At 39.6% G+C, this 20,619-nt stretch overlaps 1 protein-coding gene across 3 annotated transcripts in view; it reads left to right on the top strand.

Annotated features, from left to right (window-relative positions):
• Positions 1-17,801: 17,801 nt before the first annotated feature.
• The window catches only part of EFHC2 (EF-hand domain containing 2), a 186,367-nt gene continuing 183,549 nt past the window's right edge, over positions 17,802-20,619 (top strand). The window contains exons 1-2 of one of the 3 annotated variants that reach the window (XM_032330120.1): positions 18,643-18,749; positions 19,116-19,611. Coding sequence is in view for 1 of the 3 variants with exons in the window: in XM_032330117.1 (XP_032186008.1) it covers positions 18,708-18,749 (42 nt within the window). In the remaining 2 variants the exon portion in view is untranslated. Of the gene's footprint in view, positions 18,112-18,606; positions 18,750-19,115; positions 19,612-20,619 lie in introns of those variants that run through there. The other 2 variants (XM_032330121.1, XM_032330117.1) reach the window with 2 other exon arrangements.

The raw sequence follows: 20,619 nt of genomic DNA, 5'->3' as shown, positions 1-20,619 counted from the left end.
GAACATGAAGATGACAGAGAAACAACATCAGTCGGGTACACAGAGCACCAGGAGAGGGCAAAGCTATCGAAACAAGGGCACTAGAGACTTTCCAGAAAGAACAATGGACAACAGTGTTAAACACCTCAGGACAATCCAGAAGGGGAAGGAGGGAAAATGTACATGAGGCCTAGCAGTTAAGAGGGTCGCTCGTAACTTCTGTCAGTGCAGGGGGAAGGCAGATATTCCAGGCCTGGTCTGTGAGAGGGCACACCTATGATTAAGGGGAGATTTTTTTCTTTTCATCACCTTAAGTCAGTCTAAGTCAGTCAAGCTGTTTTATATCTCCATGGCTGGTGGGAGGGTTATTTCCTAGTCTGCCGTTTCACTGAGGGGGCAACCCCTGGAGATGGATTCCTTGTTTGGGCTTTAGGCCTCTTTCTAGGCTTCAGTAGACTCCTGCTTCATCACATATCACTTCGCCTTTTTAAAAAACTATTTTTAAAGATTTATTTTTATTTATTTGGGAGAGAGTGAGAGAGAGCCAGTGGCGGGGGGTGGGGTAGGGGCAGAGGGAGAGGGTGAGCTCGATCTCATGACCCTGAGATGATGACCTGAGCTGAAGCGAAGAGTCAGTTCCTTAACCAACTGAGCACCACCAGGTGCCCTGATATTTTTTTTTTTTTTTTACATAAACTGTACCCACTAGTCCCCTGGTTACCAAGGTCCAGAAATGATCCACACCAAGACACATAGCACTGTCATTGCTCATCACTCTGGTTCACAACATCTTCTCCATCTTTGGACCCTGGGAGTTCCTTACTGCCTTCACACCCAGCTATGTATTTTAAAGGAGTCTGTGCCAGGCACAGGTCATGATTCCAGGGTCCTGGGATCGAGCCCTGTGTCTGGCTCCCTACTCAGCAGGGAGCCTGCTTCTCCCTCTCCCTCTGCCTGCTGCTCTCCCAGCTCGTGCTCGCTTTCGCTCTATCAAAGAAATTTAAAACTTCGTTAAAAAAAATAAAAAAATAAAGGATATCTACTGTCTAGTATTGCCAGAAATGGAAACATAGATCTTTTTCTGAACATTGAAATATGCTGCATGTACATAGACTTCTTCCTTAGCCCCACACTTCCTTATTCTGTTACTTTGTCACCTTATCTTTTTTTTTAATAAGTTTTAATTTTAACATACAGTGTTATATTTGTTTCGGGTTTATCGCTTTATCTTGAGCTTTTTGTTGTACAAAGTTCTTCTAAAACACTCGGGGGATTTTCTCCTATTCCTTGCCATGCTGTAGCATTCATTCAATATGATGCTAAATTCAGTTTTCCAATATTTTATTTAGGATTTTAACATGTACATTCATCTGTGAGATTGCCCTGTAATTTGTTCTTATTCTCTTCTCCCCCTCCTCACTTCCTCCTTCCCTTCTTTCTTTCATAGCACTCTTTTTTTGTCTGGGCTTGTCAGTTTGGGGTTATACTAGTTAGTATTGCAGAAAGAGAGCTGGCAACATTTTTTTTTAAAGAAGATTTTGAAGATTTAATCATTTTACATAGGGAGAGGGAGAGAATCCTCAAGAGAATCCCTTGCTGGATGCAGAGCCTGCTGTGGCGCTCAACCCCAGGACTCTGAGATCATGACCTGAGCCAAAATCAAGAGTCAGACACACTCAACTGATGGAGCCACCCAGGCGCCCCAAGAGTTGGCAGTGTACTAAGTTTGTTAACAAGCTCACAAGTACATCTGTTCTTTGAAGGTTTATCTGCTTGAAGAGATATCTTTTATTAAGCTCTTGGGGCTTGGTGACTTTTGAGCATATCTTGGATTATCTTTTACATTTCTTCAATGATTATTTGCTTATTCAGGTTTCCCACTTTTTAATTTTACAATTATCATCAAGTAAAATTGACTGCTTTTCTTTTGATGTATGGTATTATGAATTTTAATACATGTAGATTTGTGTCAGGCTTACTACAATCCGCATACAAAACACTTGCAATATCCCCAAACTTTCTTCTACTCCCCTTTACAGTCACCTCTAACCCCTGACAACTGCAGATCTGATCCCCATTACTATTTTTCTGTCTTTGCACAAATGTCATATAAATGTAATCAAAATAATGAGCAAAGTGATCCATAACTTGGTAGCTGGGAGCCAAGGGAGGGATTAGCTTTGACAATCTGCTCCTCATCATTTTCTCTACTAGAGCCTGCCAGTGATCATAGGTGAAATTGTTTTCTAATTGCAGAGAACCAAAACTTGGCTCTCTTTTTTTCTTTCTTTTTTTTCTCAGATGATGCCAAAATTGGTAGTGCATAGAAAACGAAGAACTTCTAGAAAAATATCATGACAAAGAACATTTCTTTATTGTTTTAACATATATGGTTTATATGTCAAACTGCTACGGGCTCGGATCTTTCTGTTTGCAATACAAAGTTTTAGAATAAAGTGTCATTTTCTGCACCAGTTACGTGCTTACTACAAAGCTAAGAGTTTTACATGTATTTCTCATGCACTCCTCATGACTATCTTCTTTACAGATGAAAAACTAGAGCACAGAGAAGTTAAGTGGTCTCCCCAAGATCACCCAGCTGGTAATACTAGTAGCAGAGCTGGGATTTGAACACATGTCTTTCTTTCTCTAAATCTTGTCATTTCTATGAGTCATTTGTATTTATAAGAGAGTAGCGGTAGTAACAGTGCTGTTTTACAAGATTTATTCTTCCCTTCTCTGCTTTGCTTCATTTATATCTCCCATCAGAGAACTCATTTTTCATTTTATTTTATTTTAATTTTTAAAGATTTTATTTATTTGAGAGAGAGTGAAAGCAATCACAAAGGCAAAGGGAGAAGCTGACTCATTACTGAGCAGGGAGCTGGATGTGGGACTCGATCTCAGGACCCTGAGATCATGACCTGAGCCGAAGGCAGACCTTTAACGGACTGAGCCACCCAGGCGCCCCTCGTTTTCCATTTGAACAGTCATCTCTATGTGGCTTACTCCTAAACATTCTGTCTTCAATCCTAACATCTGCTTTGAACTCCCCTGAACGCTAATATCAAAGATGTGGAACTGGATGTTGCTAGTGGATATCAAGAGGCACAATTGTATAGTAGTTAAAGGCAAAAGCCTTGAATGTGGACTGCAAAGACTTGAATTCTGTTTTTACCACTTGTCAGCTAAATACTTGAGGTAAGTTGCTTAAATTCTCCATACCTATATTCTCATTTATAAAAAGAGAATAAGATAAAGGCGCTTGGGTGGCTCAGTGGGTTAGGCGTCTGCCTTCCGCCCAGGTCAGGACGCGGGGGGGTGGAGCGGGTGGGCAGGTGGTTTAGGGATGGAGCCCCGCCTCAAGCTCCCTGCTCAGCGGGGAGCCTGCTTCTTCCTACCCCTCTTCCTCTCCTTCTGCTTGTGTTCTTTCTCTCCCTCTCTCTCTCATTCTCTCAAATAAATAAATAAATAAATAGTTTTAAAAAGAATAAATTTGTTATTATGTCTCAAATTCTTCATTTCTAAAACCGATCTTTTCAACCTCCCTCTCAAAGCACATCTTTCCTCTTTTTACCCCTCCCACAATAATAAAAAACTAGATCTAGACTCCTTCTTGTTTAGTCAGGCCCTAGAGCCCTTCCATGATGTGTTCTGAATATATCCCTTTGTTTTTCCAATTTCTTGGCCACCCTGCTTTACCTGGATTACTTCAAAAACCTTTCTTTTTCCTCTTCTTTCAGACATTTTCTCTTTTAATCCATCTAGTCTTTTCTTCATATAGTACACTTTGACCATTTCCAGGGTTATCTGTGGTTTTTTCTGTTATTAAACATTTTTTTATTCTAATGATGATGAATTATCAAAACTCCCAGCTCCTGTACAACAGAAAAAATTAAAGACTCCCACACTTTCCCTAAGATTTAACCACTGTTCACTATTTGGTGCACGTGTTACTTAATACTGTATAGAACCATTATTAAAATTAGGTGCATATTTTCTTTATTATTACACAAAACCACTAGTAACATTTTGGTGTGTATTTCTAATGTTCACAATTTGGGCATGTTGCATGTAGTATTTTCCATAACCACTATTACTGTTTTGGTACATATTCTATTTTTTTTTTAAGATTTTATTTACTTGACAGAGAGAGACACAGTGAGAGAGGGAATGCAAGCAGGGGGAGTGGGAGAGGGAGAAGCAGGCTCTCCGCTGAGCAGGGAGCCCAGTGCCGGGCTTGATCCCAGGACCCTGGGATCACGACCCAAGCCGAAGGCAGACACTTAATGACTGAGCCACCCAGGCACCCCGGTACATATTCTATTTAATATGACACATAAAGCTTTTCAACATTATCTCTTAACCACATGCATTGTTGACATATTTCCGTGGTAGCAATATAGATGTATATCCTTATTTTTAAAAAATTGATCATATTAGATATTGATTGGACACAAAAGAGGATTTATGAAACACGTGTAAGGAATAAAGAATTTTCATACAGTGAACACTCATATGCACAGCACCCTGTTTAAGAAATAGAACGTTTTCATTACCTTTGAATTCCTGTAGTCTTCCTTCTCAGAGATATTACGTATTTCTGTTTATCATATTCTTCTTTTCATTGTAGATTGCACGTACGTTGGTATAGCTAAGCAATATACTGTTTGCTTTTGCATGGTTTTGAAATTTGTATAAACAGATCATTCTGTATATTGTCTTCAGCAACTTGATTCTCCACCCCCCACCCCCTTCAATGTGTGTCTCTTTCGGGATTGTGACTGGAATGACAGTAAGGAGAATTGATATCTTCATGATATTGAGTCTTCCAGCCCATGAATGTAATGTATATCTCCATTTACTTGGGTCTTCTTTAATGCCTTCCAGTGTCATTTATCATTTTCTCCCTAAATGTCTTGCCCATCTTCTGTTAGATTTATTCCTAGATATATATTATTTTTTGGTGCTATTCTAAATGGCTTTTAAGAAGTCAGTTTGCTGGCCATTTTGGTAGATAGAGAAATGCAATTAATTTCTTTAAAAAATGAAACTGCTTATTTAAAATCTGGAAACAGGAAACGAACATATTTATTGTTTATGCTATGCATAGCTATATTGAGATTTTATAAATTTGGTTGGGAATGATGGACACAAAAGTCAGGATAGTATTTGGAGAGGGAGAAAGAACAGAATGAAGGACAGGCACAAAGAGGACATTAGTGGTATTATAACATTTTATTTTTTTGAAGCAAATATGGCTAAGTATTAAGATTTGTTTAGGCTGCATAGCAAGTTTATGAGCGATTGTTTTATTATCCTCTGTGCCTTTTTGAAATAGGTCATAATTTTAAAAAGAAAATACACAATGTTGATTATATATGCTTGAGATAAATCACTTTTATGATGGATGACCTCAGAATATATGAATTCCATGGATTATTCTAAATTAGACGTTGTAAAGTGGGGGCTGTGTGCCGAATCCAAGCTCCAGATGTGATTGGTTTTTTGTACCCTATGATCAAACAAATGATCCAGCCATGAAACACCACGGATTTTACATTAGAATCTGGATTTCTGAATTCCCTTAAAAAGTTAGAAAATCTGACAAATACTGTATTTCCATGTGGCAATAGTCAATCAGATATTGATAAGTAGTGGCTGCCTGTTTGTTTACTATTTGTTATGAAAAATTTCAAACATTTTCGAAGATAGAGAGAAGAACATAATGAGCTCCCAGATATCCACTGTTGAAATTTAATCATTGTTGACCCATGGCTAATTTTCTTATATCTGTTTTCTCTGATCTTCGGACCTCTGGATTATATGGAAGCCAATGCCAGACGCTGTATCATTTAATGTTTTGCATGTACAAGTGTTTCAGTGTTTATTTCTAAAATAGAAGCAATTTTAGAAAACATAACCACAATATGATTGTCATACCTAAAAATATGTAACATTAATTGCTTAGTATAATCAAATACCAAGTCAACAATCAAAATTTCCCCATTTTGTCAGCTACATGTTATAGTTTGTTCACCTAACTCAATTCTTACAAGTACATTGCATATGCTTGACATTTTTTTTAAAGATTTTTTATTTATTTATTTGAGAGAGAGACAGGGAGAGAGAGCATGAGTGAGGAGAAGGGCAGAGGGAGAAGCAGACTCCCCTGGAGCTGGGAGCCCGATGCGGGACTCGATCTCGGGACTCCGGGATCATGACCTGAGCCGAAGGCAGTCATCCAACCAACTGAGCCACCCAGGCATCCCTTGACATTTTTTTTTTTAAGAGAGAGAGAGAACAACAGTAGAGGGAGAGGGACAGCGAGAATCTTTTTTTTCTTTTAAAGATTTTATTTATCAGGGCGGCAGGGTGGCTCAGTCTTTAAGCGTCTGCCTTTGGCTCAGGGCATGGTTCCAGGGTTCTGGGATCAGGCCCTGCATTGGGCTTCCTGCTTCGTGGGAAGCCTGCTTCTACCTCTCCCACTCCCCCTGCTTGTGTTCCCTCTCTCGCTGTGTTTCTCTCTGTCAAATAAATAAATAAAATCTTAAAGAAATTTTTATTTATCTAATTGACAGAGATCACGAGTAGACAGAGAGAGTGGGGGAAGCCAGCTCTTCACTGAGCAGAGAGCCCAATGCTGCGCTCGATCCCAGGATGCTGAGATCATGACCTGAGCCAAAGGCAGAGGTTTAACCCACTGAGCTACCCAGGCACCCTGGACAAAGAGAATCTTAAGCAGGCTCCCCACCTTGTGGGGAGGCTCCCCACCTTGTGGGTAGGCTCCCACCTGATATGGGAGTTGATCATGACCCGAACCAAAGTCAAGAGTCAGATGCTTAACCAACTGAGCCATCTAGGTCCCCCATGCTTGACATATTTCTTATATCTCTGAGATCTTGTAGTGAGATCTAGACCAGCACTGTCCAATAACATTTTCTGTGATAACCAAATGTTCCTTATTTGTACTTTCCACTGTGATAGCTACTAGCTATATTATGGCTATTGACCACTTAAGTGTGACTAGTGCAACTGAGAAAACACATTTTAAATTTTATTTAATTTTAATTAGTTAAAAATGTTTGCTAACAGCTTCACTGAGAGAAGATTCACATACCATGAGGTTTACCTTTTAAAGCGTACAATTCAGTGCCTTTTAATATATTCACAAGTTGTACATTGATCACCATTTAATCCAGAACATTTATATCACCCCAGAAAGAAACTCACTAGCAGTCACTTCCTGTTCCCTTTGCCTCCACCCCTCAGCACCCACCAATCTACTATCCTGCTTTATGGATTTGTTTTGTTTTTTTTGTTTTGATATTTCACATGAGGAAATCATACAATACGTAGCCTTCTGTGTCTGGCACTTTTCACATAATGTTTTCAAGTTTCATCAGCTGATACGTTAATAACATGTATCAGTTAATTCATTTAATTTTATGTCTGAATAATGCTCAATTATATGTATGCATATGCCATAGTTAGCTTATCCATTCATCCACTGATGGACATTTGAGTTTTTCTATGTTGTTTTTTTTTTCTTTAAAGATTTTATTTATTTATTTTAGAGAAAGAAAGAGAGTGTGAATGGAGGGTGGAGCAGAGGGACAGGGAGAGAGAGAATCTCAAGCAGACTCCACACTGAACTTGGAGCCCAACACAGGGCTCAATCTCACGACCCTGAGATCAGGACCTGAGGCAAAATCAGGAGTCTGATGCTCAACCAACTGAGCGATCCAGGTGCCTCAAGATTCTATCTACCTTTATATATGTTACTATGAACATTTATATGTAAATTTCCTTGTGGACATATGTTTTTCATTCTCTTGAGTTTGTACCTAGGGATGGAATTTCTGGGTCATATGGTTACTCTGCATTTAACTTTTTGAGAAACTGCCAGATGGTTTTCCAAAGCAGATGTAATATTTTGCATTCCCATCAGCAACATTTGCAGGTTCCAAATTTTCCACATCCTCACCAATTCTTGTAATTGTCCATCTTTTTAGTGCAACCAATATAGTGCATGTGAAGTAATATCCCCTTATGGCTTTCATGTACATTTCCTTAATGACTAATGATGCTGAACAACCTTCCATGTGTTTACTGGTCATTGATACTTGGGATAAATGTCTGTTCAAATCCTTTGCCCATGTAAAGATTGGGTTATTTCTTTTTTGTTGAATTGTGAGCATTCTTTATATATTCTAGACACAAATCTCCTATCAGATATATGGTTTGCAAATATTTTCTCTATTGCTCTGAGTTGCCTTTCCACTTTCTTGATGATGTCCTCTGAAGCAAAAAAGAGTTTAGTTGTGATAAAGCCCAGTTTATCTATTTTTGTTTTGTTGGTTGTGCTTTAGGTGTCCTACCAAAAAACAAACAAACAAAAACAAAAACATCAACAAAACCCCAAAACATGGCTTAAACCAAGTTCAAGAAGATTTGTTTCTATATTTTCTTCCAAAAGTTTCATAATTTTAGCTCTTACATGTAACTTTGGTCCATTTCAACTTAATTTTTGTATATAGTGTGATAACCATATATTGTCTATAGTGCAATGTATGGCAGTTGTATAAATTCACTCCTGTGCACATGGATATCCAGTTATTTCAGCATGATTTGGTGAAGATTATTCTTTCTTCCATTTAATTGTCCTGACCCACTTGTCAAAAATCAGTTGACCATAAATGTAAGAGTTTACTTCTGCACCCTCAATTATATTTTATGGATCTGTATGTATATCCTTACAGGAGTACTACACTGTTTTGATTACTGTAGTTTTGCAGTAAGTTTTGAAATTGAGAAGTCTGAGTCCTTCAACTTTGTTCTTCTTTTTCAAGATGGTTTTGGCTGTTCTGGGTTCCTAGCATTTCCATATGAATTTTCAGGTCAACTTGTCCATTTCTTAAAAAAAAAAAAAAAAAGAAAAGAAAAAGAAAAAGTATTTGGAATTATGATAGCACTTGTATTGATTTTTTTTTAAAGATCTTATTTATTTATTTGACAGAGAGAGATCACAGTAGGCAGAGAGGCAGGCAGAGAGAGAGAGAGGAAGGGAATCAGGCTCCCTGCTGAGCAGAGAGCCCGATGCGGGACTCGATCCCAGGACCCCGAGATCATGACCTGAGCCGAAGGCAGCGGCTCAACCCACTGAGCCACCCAGGCGCCGATCTTTTTTTTTTTTAATCACTTTGGAGAGTATTGCAATCTTAACAATATTAAATCATTCAGTCCTTGAAACATGTATCTTTCCATTTATTCAGGTCCTTTTTACTCTTCCCCGATGTTTTATAGTTTCCAGTGTACAAATCTTGCACTCATTTTGTTAAATTTATTCCTAAGTATTTTATTCTTTTTGATTCTATTATATATGGAATTGTTCTCTTTTATTTTTTTAAAATATTTTATTTATTTGAGGAAGAGAGAGAGGGAGGGAGAGCACAGTGGGAGAGGGAGAGGGAGAATTAGATTCCCCGTTGAACAGAGAGCCCAATGCAGGGCTTGATACCAGGACCCAGAGATCCCGACTCGAGCTGAAGGCAGATGCTTAACTGCCTGAACCACCCAGGTGCCCCTGGAATTGTTTTCTTAATTTATTTTTCAAATTGTTTCTTATTAATATATGAAAATACAATTGATTTCTGTATGTTGATCATGTATCCTATAATGTTACTAAACTCATTTGTTATTTCTAATATTTGTGTATATGTGTGTATTCCCTGGGATTTTCTATACACAAGATCACATCTTCTATGAATAAGGGTAGTTTCACCTTTTTATTTCCAATCTTGATGCCTTTTATTTTATTTAATTTTGACTTAAATGCCTTGGTTAAAAACTCCAGAACAATGCTGAATAGAAGTAGAAGAGTGAACATCCTTGCCTTGTTTCTGATCTTAAGGAGAAAGCAACTAATATTTCACTATCAGTTATTATGTTATCTGTTGATTTTAATATATGACTTCTGTTAGGTTGAGGAAGTTCCTTTTTTTCTTAGTTTGTTGAGTGCTTTTACCAAAAAAGATGCTGGATTTTGTCACATGTTTTTTCTGTATCTATTGAGATGATCATATGGTTTTTGTCCTTCATTCTATTAATACGGTATATTACATTGATTAGTTTTCAGACGCTAAGCCAACTTAGCATTCTTGGAATAAATTCCACTTGGTCATATGTATAACCCTTTTTATAGATTGCTGAATTCAGTTTCCCATTATTTTGGGGGGGATTTCTGTGTCTCTATTCCTAAGTTCTTTTCTTGTGATGTCTTTGTCTGATTTTGGTATTAGGGTAATACTGATCTAATAGAAAGAGTTAGGAAGTGCTCCCTCCTCTCCTGTTTTTTGGAAGAGTTTCTGAAGGATTGCTGCTAATTCCCCTTTAAATGCTCAGGAAGAGGTCTTGAAATGTGGACATAACCCAAGTAAGCACAAAATAGTGAAGAGTGTCCACTTTCAGGAGCTCAGAAGAATGGGGCAGTGCTATTTATGAGGATATCAGGACAAGGGACACTTGAGAGGCGAGGCTTCAATGGAGGAGAAAAGGAAGTTCCCGCAGAAATACTGTCAAAGGCACTCCCCCCTGCTGCCAAGGGCTCTTGCATCTTGTAGAAAGGCTCTAGATTGTAGGATGACCTCATTCCTCAAAAGAACTTCTCCAACTGGGTAACTATTTCCTTGTTCATAGGCCAGTTTGAGCTTGCTCAGAAATGTTAGCTTTGCTGGCCTCCCCTGTGCTTTCTTCATCCACGGTGTGTGTAAGACTGATACTTTGAACATCAGTTAACAGTTGCTTCCCAGCGCTGGTCCTGACATGCCCCAAAGTGTCTTCAGTTATTTCAGGGGGTGTCTTGCGATTCTAGGAACTAGTTTACTTTCAATTTATTTTAAAAAGAGATATGCGTCATTTCAGATGTTTCCTTTGTGTCAGATGTGTCAGGGGAGGCAAGAATGGGAAGATAAGTGTCAGGGAAGGAATATAAAGCAAAAAAAAAAAAAGTTGCAAGTTGCAAAAGACTGAAAATATCAGGTCTGCGGTGTTTAGAAGTGTTCACTTTGTCCTAATCACTGAGTTATCCCAGTGTTTGGGAGGAGTTCTGCTACATCAGAGTAGATGCTCAATAGATGTTCGTTAAATGAAAAACTATTGAATCAATGACTATAAGTCTCAGTGGGTGTATGGGGATGTACACAGGATGTGTGGAGTATCTACAGAAGTACAAAGGTAGAGGTATCAGTGCAGAAGTAGCATGTGCAAATGGCAGGACAATGGATGGGTGTGTTTGGCAGACTCAGGTGTCAGATTTTTCAGACAGCTTTAATTTCAGATATTTTGTTCCGTTACTCCCTTGAGAAAGTCATTCTTATTGGAACTGCTATTCTGTTTGGAAAATATCCTCCTTGTGGAAGGCAGAGGCCTTGTATGTGTGGAGCGTGGCTGTGAATGGGCGGTGGTGGGCGTGTGAGGTGTGGCATATTAGAAATGACACAACTTAGAATCAGATGGTAGGTGTCTAAGTACTGCAACTTGCCACATAGCTGGGATCACCAGAAACATTTATAAACATGTGAGGGAACAATTTGCTCTTAAGGAAGCTCAGCCAACACAAGCAGGAGAAGTAGAACCCCATGAACATAAAAGAGCAGAATTGTTGGTTAAGGACTCTAAACTAAGCATATTTAAAATGATTAAAGAGATAAAGATAAGCAAAATAAATTAAGAGTAAAAAACAGAATTCCATTTTAAAGAAAGAACATGTAGATGTAAAAGAACAAAGGAAACTTCTAGAAATAAAAAGTCTATTTACTGAAGTTAAAATTTCAGTGTATTGGTTATAATCACTTTAAGGGGCGCCTGGGTGGCTCAGTTGGTTAAGCGTCTTACTCCTGGTTTGGGCTCAGGTCATGATCTCAGAGTTGTGAGATTGAGTCCCACATGGGCTCCTACACTCAGCATGGAGTCTGCTTGAGATTCTCTGTCTTCTTTTCCCTCTATCCCTACCCCTGTTTGTGTGTTCTCTCCCGTGTTCTATCTTTCAAATAAATACATAAATAAATAAAAAACAGATTTTATTTATTTATTTCAGAGGGAGAGCAAATGAGAACACAACAGTAGGAGGAGGGAGAAGCAGACTCCGCACTGAACAAGGAGCCTGATGTGGGACTTGATCCCGGACGTAGGGATCAAACCTGAGCCAAAGGCAGCCACTTAACTGACTGAGCCACTCAGGTGCCCCTAAATAAATAAATCTTTAAAAAATTCAATATTACTTAGTAAAATGGGAGGTGTTCAATTCTCCTAAAGAAGTTATAAGTACAGGGGCACCTGGGTGGCTCAGTGGGTTAAAGCCTCCGCCTTCTGCTCAGGTCATGGTCTCAGGGTCCTGGGATTAAGCCCCACATCGGGCTCTCTGCTCGGCAGGGACCCTGCTTCCCCCTCTCTCTCTGCCTGCCTCTCTGCCTATTTGTGATCTCTGTATGTCAAAAAAATAAATAAAATCTTTAAAATAAAAGAAGTTACAAGTACAAAAATAAATACTAGAAGATACAAGCCTTCCTAAATACCGAAAGAAATTTATAAATTATAATAGCAAAGAAAACACATCATGAAGAAAAAGAAACAGTAAACATACATAACACATAAGTATATATACAGGTGTATAAATATACAACAATATAAAATATAAAATAATATATCAGAGTTGAGATTAAAAATGACTTCTCAATAAATGTGACTGAGTTTAACTCACCTACTAAAAGGAAAATATTTTCAGTGTGGTTCACAAAGCAAGACCCAACTGTATGTGGTGTACAGGAGATCTATCTAAGTGAAAATGATTCAGACAGGCTAAAAATAAAGGCATGGGCAAATGGAAATAACACGTAAGTGGAGCCTGTGCTCCTCCATATCAGATAAAGTAGAAGTCAGGCCAAAAAAATAATTACACATTACAGAACAGGACACTTTATAACCCTAAAAGCCAATTTCACATTGTAGGTATAACAACTATGAAAACCTATGCACCAAATAACCATGTTTAAGAAGCAAAAAGTACAGATACAAGGAGATCTGGATAGAAACAGTTCGGTAAGAGGAAACTTGAATATATCACTCCCAGTGCAGAATAGATCAAATGGCAGAAATATAAATAGGATGCAGCAGTAAATAACAATCAATACAATAGATCTCCTTCATCTATTCTGAACTTTAGGACCTAATAAAAGAGAGTATTACTTTTTTTTTCCTTGACTACAAGTGGAATAGTCACAAAAAAATGATCAAGTATTAGGTCACAAAGAAAGCATCAATACATTCTATAGAATGAAAATATTACCATCAACATGTTCTTACCACAGTGCAGTACAGCTAGAATTTTAGTTCTAGCTGTAAGTACCAGAAGGTGTACTTAGCTTTAAGTACAAAACCCAAAAAACCCTTCCAACTAGAAATTTAAAAATCTTCTATTGGGTGAAAGGGAAGATAATAAGATAATCTCTTCTCTTGGGTGAAAGGGAAGATAATAAGCCAAGATTACAAATAACTAAAGAAACAAACAAACCACCCCCAAACCTTCAAACAAACAAGTAATGAAAACACTATATATCAGAGACCAATGGATACATTTAAAGTGGAGATCAGAGGAAAATTCGGAGCCTTAAACACTTAAATCAATAGAAATAATGAAAATGAATGAATTATATCAACGTAAAATGTGAGAAAAAGAACAACAAATGAATGAAAAGAAAGCACAAGGAAGAAAACAATAAAAGTAAGAGCTGAAAAATAATGAAGACTAGTATTGGAAAGCAGTAGTGTCACAATTTTTTTTTAAGTAGGCTCCAAACCCAATGTGGGGGCTTGAACACACAACCCTGAGATCAAGAGTTGCACGCTCCACCGCCTGAGCCAGGCTGGTGCCCTAAAAGCAGTAGGTCAAATTAATAAATCAAAATTTTGATTCTTTGGAAAAAGTAACAAAGCACGTAACCCACTAACTAAATTAATCAAAGGAAAAAGGGGGAAAAAACAACTTCAAAAGAAGACAAAGAGGAACAAGACAAAAAAATGGAGCAAAAGGATGAGGAATACAAAAGAGAATGCACCAGATTGTTTTTCAAATGAGTACCATAAGTAACATTGGTGCTCTAAACAAGAGAGGGGGGAAAGAGGAGGAGGAAATCCAGCCTAAGTCATTTTGTAACAGTATTTTGACTAAATCCAGTAAAGCTAAAGAAAAAAAAAAAACTCTGAAAATAAATGTTGAACTCTAGTTAATAGGTTCATTTTTTTCTGACATTTACATCAGTTAGATATTCCGAAATGGCTTTTGGGGTCTTTTAGTATGAGCAAATACGTAAATATTTTGACAGTAATTGGAATCAGGTTTCTGACTATTGGAGATGAGCCTTACTGATGTGGAAAGGGGAACTCCAGCATGTACTCCACTGTATTGACTGGAACTGGATGTATCAGTATAAACACATGGGTTTTAACGTATGTATTTTTATCTATCATCGACAGAAATGGAAAGGGATATAGCTAAATGTGAATATCTAGATCTACCTATATTTATAGATATCTTGACTATCTTGCAGTGACAAGCACAAAGAAGTGCTTGAAAAATGGTGAAACAATTAAAAGGAAGGTGGAGAGGAAGGAAAACTTCTTCCTCGAAGTAGATTGCCAACTAATATGTGCAGAAGGAATGATGGAATTAAGAAGTCACCATTTGGCAGCATCATAAACGATTTGGGCAAAATCCTCGACTGAGGGGCGCCTGGGTGGCTCAGTGGGTTAAGCTTCTGCCTTCTGTTCAGGTCATGACCTCAGGGTCCTCGGATCTAGCCCCGCATCAGGCTCTCTGCTCAGCAGGGAGCCTGCTTCTTCCTCTCTGTCTCTGCCTGCCTCTCTGCATACTTGTGATCTCTATCTGTCAAATAAATAAATAAAATCTTAAAAAAAAAAGCCTCTACTGACGCTAGCAGTTTAATGATGAACTTGGTATTTACCCAGTCTCAAAGTATCTCCTCATAAAATTCTTATTAGTTGGAAAGGAAGAATAGTAACTTTACAGGGGAGAAATTTGGCATACAACACCCTAACCAAGTGGTCACACTTAACCTCACCATTGATGGTTAAAATACTCATTATGTACCTGTTCCTTTGATGAATGAAGACACAGCATTTCTCTTTTGGTGTTACTCAGTATGTACCTGTTCCTTTGATGAATGAGGACACAGCATTTCTCTTTTGGTGTTGGAGATGGAGAGGAGAAGGGAGTTGAGGGAAACTGGAAGGGGAGGTGAGCCATGAGAGACTATGGATTCTGAAAAACAATCTGAGGGTTTTGAAGGGGCGGAGGGTGGGAGGTTGGGGGAACCAGGTGGTGGGTATTAAGGAGGGCACGGATTGCATGGAGCGCTGGGTGTGGTGCAAAAACAATGATTACTGTTAAGCTGAAAACAAATTTTAAAAAAAAGCTATAAACAAAAAACCATTCAAAAAGCCATTGAATTGACTCATTAGGAAACCAGGAAACTTAGTCAAATCTAAATTGAATAACATTCTCCCAACTATCTTGCCTATTCTCTTCAACAATATCAAGGTCAGGAAAGACAAAGAAAGATGGAACAAGTGTTCCAGATTAAAGGATAAGGAAGAGATAGGACAATTAATGAGGAATGTTAGATCAGATTTTGGAACAGATTTTTTTAAATTTTTTTTTTTTTTTTTTTGCTAAGAGGGATATTAACCCAATATGAATAGGTATTTTAGATTAGAAAGTAGCATTTTGTTAATAATAAGGTTTTGATTTTGATTGTTGTACTTTAGTTATGTAAGAGAATGTCTTCGTTATTAGGAAATATGCACTGAAGTATTTAAGAGTAAAGGGGCGTGATGTCTGCTATTTACTCTAAAATGGAAAAAAAATTGTATGTGTAGAGGGAATGATACAACAGGTATGGTAAAATAGAAAACAACTGGAGGAATCTGGGAGAGGATAGCCACTATTCTTGCAATTTTTCTATTGGGATGTAACTGTCTCAATTTAAAAAGTAACAAGAAAGAAATACTTAAAAATATTTGTAAGAACATATAAGAGGGTAATTTTGTTCTATAGAATTTTTTGAATTCACAGAAAGTGCAAACCATAATGGGAAAGAACGATCTATTTGAGTAGAGTAAAATGACACATTCACATACAACAAAGAAGTATGTTAAGTGGATTAAAAGACAAACCACAAACTAGGAGAAGATGTTTGCTGTGCCTAAGATTATATAGAACATATTTTAAAAATTACAAATGATCAAATACAGAAATTAACAAAAGATATAAATAGAGGAATCACTGAAGAAGGTAACAAGCATGTGAAAAGATAACCAACTGCATAGGAATTAGGGAGAAACAATTTAAAGTAACAACCATTTACCATTGAATATATAGTTAGATACTTGCTCAAAATTTTACGATTGGCTAATACCCATTGTTGAAAGAATGAAGGGAGAAGGAACTTTCTTAACTGGCTCAACAATTCTGGAGATTGTTTAGCAAGATCTAGTGAAGTTGAAATTGTGAACAATTCCATCCTTAGGCATGTGGATAAACTCTAAAGGAATAGGAGAGGGTTCTTCATTGCAGAATTGATAGTAACTAGTGACAAATTGGAAGCAACTTAATTGTTATTAACAGATGACATCAACAGATGACAACAGATGGATCAGTAATTTGTGGTATAATCATACAATGCATTGAAAATGAATAAAATATATCTACATCTGTTAACATGTAGAAATCTCAAAAAAATCTTAGGTGGAAAAAGCAGGTAGCAGCAATTTATAGTGCAAAATTTATAAACATAGAGAACAGTAATGTATGTTGTAAACAAAGAAAATGGTGACGTATGTTGTGAAAGTTAGTAAAGGGAAACCTCACTGAAATGGAGTTGGGAGGCTAGGAAGAGGGAGCTGCTACCACTTGATGTCAATTACAGGAAGAATTGTCAGTTACAGGCCCTAGCAGAAGAATTCTCAGCTGAAAGAATGATCAATTACGGACTCTAATAGGAAAAAGCTGTACATTGTATCTCCTGTAAGAAATCAACTACCCCTGCAATTCAGCCAATGAGAAACCCTAATCACTCTGAACTCTTGCTTTTCTGCAATGGACTTTTGTTCAGAACAACCCCTCCCAACTTCCTCCTTCTTCCCCATAAAGTAACATTTCTCTCCTTTGTTTGTTAGACTGACTCAGGGTTTTGCTGCAGCTAGAATGTTCCAAATTGGAATTCTTTGCCATTCCCAAATTGCAATTCTCTGCCTTTCCTGAATAAATCCATTCTTGGTGTTAAAATAACTTCTATTTTTAAGGTTAACATTGTCGTGAATGAGAAAGGAGATAGAGTTCCTGCCTTGGAATAATTTGGCATTTGAAGAAAGTCAAATGAGTATGATTACAATTCACTACCACTGAAGCCACAATGACAGGGCCCCTAATACAGATGGAGGAGTGGAGAAGACGAAGGAATATTTCCCAGAAATGGCAAAGCCTTCCGTGTCTCTTTCCCACACTGAACCAAGTCCTGAATAATAAGAAGGGGTTACCCAGATGAAAGGAAGGAAGGGTGTTTCTAGCAGATAGTGACATTGGCAAAATCCACAGGAGAGAAACCACAGAGTCCTGTTTGGAAACTGCCAGTGGTTTCTCAGAGCTGGGGCAGGCGGGGGGTGGGGGCAAAGAAAGCTACAATGGTATTGGAAGGCAACCCCGGACATAGGTATCACGAATTATAAGAGGATGGCTCTGGAGGGAAGATCAGTTAGTGTTGTTTTTTTGTTTGTTTGTTCTGTTTTTTTGGTGGTGGTTTTAAAGAAAACCAGGCAGGAAATAATGGGGTCTCAGCCGAGCAGGAGAGAGGGGTGACTGAGAGATACCAAAGTGTCTGAGCATTATGACTCAGGGAGCGGCTGGCGGTAGGTGAGGGGAGATGATTCCAGGAGGTTCCTGGCCTGGGCATCTTGGGTGCATCATGGAAAGACGGGCGCTGCGTTTTGTGCCACCTACCCCCGCCCCGGCTACCCTGATGAGACCAGGAACAAGCACCTTACACACGTTTAGTTCAGGTATAAAAATGTACAGGAGGAGGACTGAACGGGTTTTCACGGTGGGTGGGGTGGGGTGGGGGAGTGTGGTTTTGGATGCATCTCGAACGTTTTAACTACAAAATGAAAGCTGATGTAACTGTAACATTAGGCGGTGCTAACATTTCTGAGATCGCGCGGATGTCACATTGTTTTCTGCACTTTTCTGTGTTTGAACTAAATGTAATAAGCCAATGGCCGAAGAATGCGGTTAGAATCGGAGGAGCCTAAGCTCTAGAAAGGGGTTAAACCAGAAAGCGGCGGGGGCGGGGAGGGCTGTGGTTGTCTGTCTTTGTGTGCACAGTGCGTGTGGAGAGAAAAGCCTCGGGAGACCGCACTCGGCGGGGTGGGTGAGACTGGGCGGGGGAGGAGGAGCGCCGGGGGCGGGGGGGGACTTCCTGCCTGGCCCCGCCCCGGCCCCGCCCCCTCCGACTAGCCGCAGCTCCTCCTCCTTCCGTGACGCCGCCTCCCGTTTCTAGGTAACGTGGTGGGGTGGGGGCTTAAACAACGCCGCCGAGAGGTGGCCGCTCCCTGCTGGCCCCTCTTCTCGGCCCCTTGACCCTCGGACGCTGAGAGCCATGGCCCTACCGCTGCTGCCTGGCAACAATTTCAGCCGCAACGTGAGTAGTGAGGGCGCCCGAAGTCAGAGGTCCAGGCCAGAATCTGGGGTCCAGGCGTGGCCAACTCCCCCGACCCTACTCAAGCATCCTCCTGCTGCATTGGGCACAACTTGAACCAAACTTTGTAGGCCAGTGGAACCCTTATTCTCTGTCTCCTCTTCCCCCAGTCTAACTGCATCTGGTTGCTTTTAACTACAGCAGATACATAAGTAGATTCTTCATGGGGGGCAGGACCCGCGAACGTAGCCAGGGGTAGTGAAGGTGGTAACAGCCATCGCTGAGCGTGTAAGCTATGACAGGTGCCATGCTTCAGTCGCCTTGCACGGCATTTGCTGCTTAGGTCCTATTTTTATTCCCATTTTACAGTTGAGGAAACTGAGGCATGGAGAAATGAATCACTCCCTGAATGGCCAGAGTTACAAAGCTTCAGTGTGAAATTGGGTTTCTCCCAGGCAACCTGTCTCCACAGCCCAGGTGCCTAGTCATTGTCCTTGAAAGCCCGTGTGGAAGAAAGAAATAGAGTTGCTGTTACTAAAGCAAAGAAACCTGGGCCCCTGGAGGCTGTTGAGGCTGAGAGGAAACCAGGGTTCCACCAGTCTGTAAAGTTCTGTCCTAAGCTTTATAGAGTGAAGCCTCCAAACTTGGAGTTTTTTCCTCGCTGAAGACTGAGAGGAGCTTATTTCAAAAGAAGATGAAATTACAAAACAACACAACACGACAACACAAAAAACCCTGAGCACCGAAGAATCTTGTCTGTAATAAATAGCCCCTTATTTAAACAACAGCAGAAAAGTGATTCGTGTTTTCCTGTACACTGTTCACCACATTTTCCTGGGGGTTGCAGTTGCATCTCCAGAAGAAGGTAGGTGATAACACGGGTGGGAGGGAACTCCAGGGAACCCCTCAAGGTGTTTGTGTAAAGCTCTGGTTAATGTAGAGCGCAGGCAGCATATTGAATGAAGCCTTTGACCTTCTGGATTCCAAAGTGTCTGCTTCCAAGTTGTTGGCCCTAAAGTCCCAGTCCTTTGTAGCTTCAGGCCACTGAATTCTGACCTCCTGGGTCGGTTGGCCTGACCGAGTTGCTTGTTGAACCGTGATGTGTGTAATTTTTTGGTTGATGGGTAAAGGCTGGCCTTCCCGCCCAGCTTCACCCTTTGCTAAGCTTCAGCCAGCCATACCAAAAAGGAGGACCCCAGAGAGGGAGGCTACTCAAAAAGATTCCAGAAATAAAAAAGCATGTTATGTAGGAGTAATTTTAATAAAAATTGAAAGCAGAGCCCACGGCTTGGGCCCTGCAACGCTTTAGATGACCGATGACCCCCTCCTAAGAAGCACCCAGCTCCCACATGCAGTGATGAAGAGTAGCACTTTCATGAGAGATTTTAAAATCCGTGAAGCTGTACTGAGTGTACTTTGTTTTGTCTTTATTGGGAAGTACAACAAGTGCAGAGAAATGCATAATGGATGAACACCAAATGAACATTAAGAAATGAAGTATTAACCGGTACTCCAAAAGCCTCTCCCTTTTTTTTTTTGAAATTATTTTCCCCCAAAGATTTTATTTATTTACTTATTTGACAGAGATCACAAGTAGGCAGAGAGGCAGGCAGAGAGAGAGAGAGGAGGAAGCAGGCCCCCCACTAAGCAGAGAGCCGGATACGGGGCTTGATCCCAGGACCCTGAGACCATGACCTGAGCCGAAGGCAGAAGCTTTAACCCACTGAGCAACCCAGGTGCCCCCCAAAGCCTCTCTCTTGATTGGGGCTGTCAGATTGAGCAGATAAAAATACGTGTCCCCAGTGCTGCATGGGACCCACTTAGACTGAAAGCTTGCTTGTTGTTGATCTCAAATTCAAATTTAACTGGACAT

This window comes from Mustela erminea, chromosome X (genome assembly GCF_009829155.1).
Source record: "Mustela erminea isolate mMusErm1 chromosome X, mMusErm1.Pri, whole genome shotgun sequence".
Taxonomy (NCBI): domain Eukaryota; kingdom Metazoa; phylum Chordata; class Mammalia; order Carnivora; family Mustelidae; genus Mustela; species Mustela erminea.
Note: the sequence above shows the minus strand (reverse complement) of the source record. Positions and strands in the feature narration are given on the sequence as shown.